The sequence below is a fragment of the Monoraphidium neglectum genome (genome assembly GCF_000611645.1).
Source record: "Monoraphidium neglectum strain SAG 48.87 unplaced genomic scaffold scaffold02929, whole genome shotgun sequence".
Classification (NCBI taxonomy): Eukaryota; Viridiplantae; Chlorophyta; class Chlorophyceae; order Sphaeropleales; family Selenastraceae; genus Monoraphidium; species Monoraphidium neglectum.
The window spans coordinates 1-7,478 of record NW_014010699.1 but is presented as its reverse complement, the minus strand read 5'-3'; the positions used below and the strand labels follow the sequence as shown (position 1 = coordinate 7,478).

General features: G+C 63.0%; 2 protein-coding genes across 2 annotated transcripts; one reads left to right on the top strand and one right to left on the bottom strand.

Annotated features, from left to right (window-relative positions):
- Positions 1 to 370: 370 nt before the first annotated feature.
- On the bottom strand, positions 371 to 1,824 carry MNEG_11835 (hypothetical protein; the record flags this gene model as incomplete). Its single annotated transcript, XM_014039694.1, has 4 exons — positions 371 to 766; positions 951 to 1,082; positions 1,299 to 1,393; positions 1,566 to 1,824. Coding segments are annotated over 4 exons (882 nt in total), but the record flags the coding sequence as incomplete, so codon positions are not given.
- Positions 1,825 to 2,240: 416 nt separating this feature from the next.
- Positions 2,241 to 2,969, top strand: MNEG_11834 (hypothetical protein; the record flags this gene model as incomplete). Its single annotated transcript, XM_014039693.1, has 3 exons — positions 2,241 to 2,337; positions 2,432 to 2,490; positions 2,796 to 2,969. 3 exons carry the CDS (start codon positions 2,241 to 2,243, stop codon positions 2,967 to 2,969), a joined length of 330 nt encoding a protein of 109 aa, XP_013895147.1.
- Between the last annotated feature and the right edge of the window lie 4,509 nt (positions 2,970 to 7,478).

Sequence of the window (7,478 nt, the reverse complement as noted above, 5' to 3'; positions counted from 1 at the left end):
CGCGGCGCCTGCAGACGGGATCCTATTGCCCGCCTCCAGGCTGGCATTCGCCGCGGGCGGCCGCGCCGCGGCGAGGCGGTCCCGGGGCTCGTCGGGGCTCACCGCGCGGAGCTCCGACGCCGGAAAGGAGAACGACGGGACGCCGCGCCGCCGCAGCAGCCCCGCGGCGGCGGGCAGCCGCGCCTGCTGCGCCTGCGGCGTGAACAACAGCAAACGACGTTGCGGATCGGACAGCGTTTTTGTTCCAAGAGCCCTTTCGGGCCCTGTGCAAACAAGTAAAGGGTTCAAGACTCAGCGTCGAGCAGCACAGCGCAACGGACACGCGTCCAGTCCAACATGGAGCAGCTGGCCCTCAAGAGTGGCCCCGCACCTCCAGCACCGCCAACTCCAGCCGGTCGTCTTGGAAAGCCGCCTCGGCCCCGCCACACGGCCCCTCTCGCGGACCCGCCGCCAGCCACGCTTCTCCCTCAGCCGTCCCGCTGTCGCCGTTGCCGCCGCCACCATCTTGGGGCCCCACGTCTCCTGGGCTGTCGCCGCAGCTGCAGGGCGCTAGGCCGCCGCCGCCGCCGCCGTCGCCGTCACACTGCTGCGGTGGCCAACCCATCAGCGCAATCTCGTCGGCTACCGCCGCAACCGCGGCCGCCGGCCGCAGCCCAAAGCGCACGCAGGCGCGGTCGGAGCGGCAGACGGCGACGACGGCCACAGCCGGCCAGGCGCGGGGGCTGGGCAGCTGCCAAAGCCGCGGGGCGGCGCGCTCTGCGCGGTCCTGCGGGGGCGGGTGCAAACAGTATGTAAACCCTTAACCGACAGCTGCGTGCGCTTGCTGCTGAGCTGCCTTTGAATCGGGTGGAAGCTGCTGGCGGCCCGTGCGCATGGGGGACCCTGCAGCGGCCTTGCGGCCGCAGAGGGGGCGCCGGGCGCCAGCCGGCGTGGCGCGGCACGCCCCGCACCTGCAGCGCGCGGCTGGCGGCGCTGGCGAGAGCCTCGGGGTCGGGCGTGCGCAGGAGGGGCCTCAGGCTGTATGTCGGGGCGCACACCGGGAAGTGGCGGCTGCGCTTCAGGTCCAGGTGGCACGCGAACGCCTGCGGCAGGGCGCCGGCGAGCGGCGATGATCATTGGCTATTTTATTGACCAAAATCTCTCACTTACCAAGCGTACTTCGGTGTAATGAGTCAACACAGCACAAGGAACAGCTGCGCCCCGGCTGGCGCCCGGCCCCCGCTGCGGCCGCCGGTCGGTCGAACCAGTCGGTCAAACCGGTCGGTCAAACCAATTGCGAAAGCATGGGGCGCCCACACCTGCGGCGGGATTCGCAGGGCCTCCGCCATGGCGCGCCTCACGCGGCGCAGCACGGGCCCGTCATCTGAGAAGCCCGGCCACAGCTCGGGGCGCTCTGGGGACGTCGGCACGGGCGGAGGGCGGCGGCGTCGTCACCGGTTGGGGCGCCGCACTTGCTGGCCACGTGTGACGCCAGACACACCGTGCCCCTTGCTCGGCCCAAATGTGCCGCATGGCGTTTGCATACTCTCGCCCGCGCTGCCAACAAGCATAATATGACGCCACACCTGCCTTAGCGCACAGCCTGCGGCATGCCCGCGAGGCCGAGCAGAGAGCGGCGCGGTCGGTGAGGGCCAGAACCTCCAGCAAGAGATGATCTGGCAGCTCCAGCAGGGTTGTTGCGCCGTCCGCGCCGCCGCCGCTGGCGTCGCTGCTGATGACATGGCCGCCAAAGTCACACGATCCGGGCGGCGCGCCGCCGCCGCCGCTGCCGCTCGCCATGCTGCTGGCGGCGCGGTCTCCGCCGCCAGCGCAGTCGTCTGCCATCGGCCGGGAGCTTTTATGGTCGAGTGGGGCGGGGTGATGCTCCCTAACTCTGCGACTTTGAGCTGCAATGCTGCGCCTTGTCTGGCGGCAAGCGTCGCCTAGCGCCACCAACGCTGAAATGCGGCGCTTCCGCTACAGCGCCGCGTGAGCATGCCTCGCTGGCCAGGTGTGAGTGCAGGTCAGCAGTGCTGCACCGTGCGCTCCAACTGACGAGACGCAGTGGTGATGGATTTTTAGCTATGCCGACTACCAATGACATACGGTACTTCGATCCAACATAGATTGTGGAAGCTGCAGGTCAGGCATGATGCCGTAGTCACCTGTCCCATACTTGGCAACAGGCGTACTCCGCAGTCAGCCACTGCTCGCCTCAACGATCTACGTGCAAAACAAGCTACATCTCAAGCAACAGCACCATGGCTGATCGGTCGCTGTCTCGCCAGGATTCCAAGAGCGGGAAGGAGCGCTTCAAAATAATCGGACAGGTTATTATGGCCATGCAGAGGTTCCAGGGTGAGCGGCATGCACTTTGGCTCGGGGGGAAGGGTGGAGGGAAGGCCGGCACACCGGACCTCACGGCTTGCTGTCTCTGAACCCACACTCGCAGCCTCCATCAACCCCACCTACAACTACGGCAAGGCGGATGCCACAGCCGACCAGGACGCGGTGAGACCCGGGATGGCCATGGCCCGAGAGCCCTCCTTTCCGCTTGGGTCTCGGACTGAGGCAGCATGACAGGATCTTGGGACGTGCGGTTGGCAGGCAGACAAGCATGCAGGCGGCACCAGTCGTATGTGGCGCACCGCCTGATGCGGCGCGTCCGCGGCATCCATCCAGCCTCAGTGCCAGCATCATGCCTCACGGGGAGCGACCCTACCTGCCATCGCCCCCACTACAGCTCACACGCACATAACTTACTGCCAAACTAAACAGCCCTCCCGAAATTTGTCTGTACTCCCACTGCTCCACAGGCCCTGCGTGCTGCTCACGCGCACAAGACGACCTTGGGCCGCACTGAGTCCCGTGATCGCACCGCCAGCGGCCGCACCATCAGCGGCCGCCCGACCAGCGCTGGGCAGGCGCATGGTCACAAAGGCCACCTGCTGTTCCGGCCGCTCCCGGAGATCCCAGCGGAGGCCAAGTAGGCTGGCCGGCACATTGACCTGGGCAGCTTGGGGGGCACCGTTATTTCCACTTGAGAACCAACGAAGGTTGCGACCCCGTGCAGCCGAGGCGCGTGGGGCTTAGGACTTGGCGGTGCAACGCAAACGGCGCAAGGAGCATGGTTCTTGGCCCGGCGCCGTTGGCGGCGGCGGCGGCGGCAGCAGTCGCCACGTGGAGCGTCCTCTTGCTCTTGCGCTGCAGAAGCGCGCGCGGCAGGTCTTCCTGCTCCCTGCTGCGCTTGGTGCTGCCTCTGCCACGGCACCGGTGTAGCAGCTTGACAAGCGCGCGCGCTGCGGCCGGGCGCACTGCGTCCTTTTCAGAACCATCGCAGCGCTCCTGCATCCGTCACTTTCCCTGCGACTTTGCATACTGTCTTCGTGCATCAGCCCCCCGATAAGAACATGCACCCCGGGTGCGCCCGCCCGAACGGGCTGGGCGGTGGGTGCCGACTCCACATCACTAACATCTTTGCGGGGTGCCAAACCCCTATATTTCAGCCGTGGAGCTGCGCCTTGTTGCTCGCTGATCGCCTCCGTGCCGTGTCTGGCGCTCCCTGGGCATGGCGCGAGCAGGTGGTGTCTACTATTTGTTCCGTTGAAGGCGTGGCGAGCGCGTCGTGGCCTCCTTTGCGGGGCTCCGCTCCCACTGCCGCACCCCTCACCTGCAGGCGCCACCTGTGGGCTTGCTGATCCCATCCCATGTGGTGCGGCGGTGATCCACAGGCTGCGTGTACCAAATGCTGGTATGCCACGCATGGCCCTTGCGCCTGCATATCACTGATGTCATACCATCGCCCTGTAGTAATTTCTTGCTTGTTGCCGTACTTTGACGGATGGCACAGCCGTGACAGCGCGGTCGACAGGAGTCTGGCAGCGGTGGGGGTGCGCAAGCAGGGTAGGTCTGGTCACGCTGGTGTACGTTGAGGTGTCGGCGTACGTTGAAGCTGCGGGCAAAGTCAGTGACTCCACATGGGCGGTGAAGTGAGGACGGGATTGTCGGCAGCGGCTGCCTTATCTTATAGCAAGGCCTGGCGGTGGCCAGCGAAAGGCTGTGGTGTCAACCAATATCTGGGAGACACGATGTAGACAGTCTTGGACGATTGCGCCCAGCTGCAAAGTACTTTTCAGTTTGTAGTTGCCAGCAAACCTCTCGTTGTTGCCCTGCACGCGTCAGGAAGACGCTGGAAGCTGGACCAGAGAGCGCGCCAGAGGCGGACGCGATCCCCATAGATCTGAGTGGTGGTGATGGTGACGTCGGCCTGTAACAGGGCCGCTGGATTCGCATGTGCACGGGGCAGTGGCCGCCGTCTCGGGGTGGTTGCGCAAAGCGCGAGCAGCGAACAGCCGGGGGCTGTTCCAGTGTCGCGATCCAGAGCCCGGCCGCGCTAGACAGCAGTCTGCGATTATGGTGTCGCCTCTTGCACGGGTTGCAACGCTCAGAGCCCTCCGGCAAGCCAAACGAGCCAGCACACTCCGCTGGAAGACTCTGGAAGGCGGACCCGTGGCGAAGCTGGCATACGTGCGGGCGCGAAGGAACGCTACAAATGCGCGCGCGCCCTGTAGCTCTTCATACTTACCTGACCCGAGTGTGGTGGTGATCATGTAGGCCACCCGCTCGTCGCAGGCTGCCCACCTTGCACGTCGTGGGTGCCTGTGGCGGGAGGCTCCTACGGGGGTGCTCCAGGGTTGAATTTCTGGCAGGCTGAGGCCAGCGCTTGCGCTCCTCGGCTCCTCCAAACTCCCCGTGTTCAACGCACGCGGGCTCGGGCATAGCAGGTGGGCAGAGAGGCATGATTGAGAGCAACGGCGTGAGATCCCTGCAGCAGCACCGCCCGCACCGTTCGTCAGAGCGACCTGCACACCCCCAAGGACGCCCATAGCGCCTCAGTGTTCTGATCGTAGGGCCCTCCAGGTTCTGTGCGGTGGCAGTGCCAGATCATAGCCAGCACCCCGTCTGTCACGCGTCTGCCTGCCCTCAGCCCAACGGCTTTTCAACATGCACTTGAGTCTCCTTACGATCTCTAGCGCTGGCAGCAGGTCAGACGCACGCGCTGGAGGCAGCGGCGGTGGCTGCAGCAGCACCGCGCTGGTTGCTGCGCATCCCGAGCAAATGCGCCAGCTGATCCTTCTACCTGACCATACATTGCATCCACACTTGCTCATTGTGCAGTAGGGAAGTCGTGTCTGTGGGCTGCACCCTGCGAAGTGCAACAGAACGGGAAGCCTCCGCAACCAACCACTCGGCAAACAGTACAGCAGGTCTTCTGTGCGCCAGCAAAGGGCTCTGGCGTGTGCAAGCCAGTCCTTGACCAGAAATCTTAGCAGCATCCCAGCATTCCGTGTTCTGGCCTGTACAGGAAGTCTTGTGCACCGTCTTTGCATTGCTGAGCTGTCATCATTGCTGGGCTGGGCTGCTGACTACGCAGCTCGATTGTGGCCACACCATGGTGCGCCTCCTGGAGTGCCTCCAGCAGACGCAACACAAGTAACACATCGCCACATCTGCGGGACTTTACGAATGATTGCATGATGACAATTGACCCTGTTTGTGCTGCGTCTGAGCCAACTGCTGGAGAGGCCTGGACCTTGCGGATGGGACGGATCACGGATTGACCGCAGGACTGCCTTTCACATTGAGCGGCATCCCGTGCATACGACTTCCCAGGGCGCGCGATTCCAGCACAAAGCATCTGGATGTCATACAATCGTCACCTTTGCTGGCGCCTTGACTTTGCTGATCACTCTGGCCTACTGTTGTCATGCACAATGGGCGCCGGTGCGCAACGGGCGCCGGCCCGCTGTCGCCAAGCAACCCAATGCAGTGCGACCATGACCGATTCCCTCCCCTGGGGACGGCGGACGTGCGGATGAGCCCGCCCGTCATACATACTATCATGATCATTTGCACATGCGCCTTGCTCGCCTTGACAAGCTGTGCAGCTGTAATGCGATGCCTGCAGCTGCCATGGAGCCAAGGGTGGTGCTTTCATAGCCCGAGAACTTAAGCAGCGCCAGCGACAGCCGCCTGCAGCTTGCGCACACCTGCATGGCTTGCGAGCACCCCTGGCCCCCGGCTGGTGAGGCCACGCAGGCGGGGCAGCGCCCATTAGGCCATGTTCGGAACGGATTATTGCGTGGTTCCTTCCGCCCTTCCCCCGCCATCGCAGCAGTACAGACCTTGACGGAACGGCCGAACATGCTTTGCTTGGTTGCCCTGCGCACTTGAACCTGCACGCCACGCCGTACGGCTCACGCGTGCTTTGCGCCATGTTTGCCAACCTGCCCACACAAGCCTGCGTTCGCGTTTGTGTGAACGGGCAGACCAGCAGCGCTCACTGGGGGCTGTCGTGCTTGCCTGCTTTGGACGCCGCGGACGGCAGCCACCACAATCCATGTGACACACTTTCGATGCTTCACAGTGCAACTTTATGAGCCTGGGTGGCTCCAAAAGGTTTGTCATACAGTAACGGCAGGCAGGGACGACCAACTGACTGACAACTAGGCGCAACACAGCTGCGGCGGACGTACATACGCATGGTCAAACTGATCTTAGCTTAAGATTGAGAAAACAGTCATTGCCAGCAGCACAATGATATGAATGCTTGATATCTTCTACTTCAGCCGCGCAATATGTTTTGATACAACCTGCGGCAGGCTATGCGTGCGTGGACTTGGGGCCATGACGACGATCAACACGTTATGCCGCAACAGAGGGGAGCGCACGCTGGCCGCTCGCAGCTGTACGCACACTCCTACCCAGCACGAGCACCAGAGTGGAATTGTAGATTGTTGATGTTAGGTCGGTACCATCGACATGGCATCCGCACTGCTGCAACATCACAGTAGTCGCTCACTGAGTGCCACGACATGTCAACCACCCTCAACTGACGTGCCTGGCAGCCCACCATCTTCTTTTGATTCCTTGATGGCCTCCACTCAGAATTTTTGATAGGATAAGGCATTTTCATCCCAACAATCATTGCGACAGCACCAAAGGCGGCCTTGCCGCTGCCAGTCTGACGCTGCGAGCCTGCGCCAGACAGGGGCTGGCGGCTGAAGACCGGAAGTCAGTGCAGTCAAGTGGCTTATTTGAACAAATCCATTTGGGATGCGTGCATACTAGGCTCTCATTCACGCATTGTTCCTCGTCCTTCACTGTTTCTTTTCCTCTCGTTGCTGTGAACCTCGGAAACCCTCAGTGAGCATAGCTCGTCGTCACAAGGCGTGCCCGCTCTGACACGCATACTAAACGACCTGATGAGATCCATTTGTGCTAGTAGCCTCGCAGCGGTGGCCTTAGCCGCCTGGCTGCTGGCTTTTCCCGTGGCCGCCGCCGGCGACGAGGGCGGCTGGACGCACGGGCGCGTCACATTCTAGTACGTGTTGTGCAGCTTCGTGTGGGAAGTCCATGTTGAAGACTTACAAAAACCCCGCACCTGCTGCTGCGCTGCAGCTGTTGCTACTCCTGTCTGACCCACAGCAGACTGACTC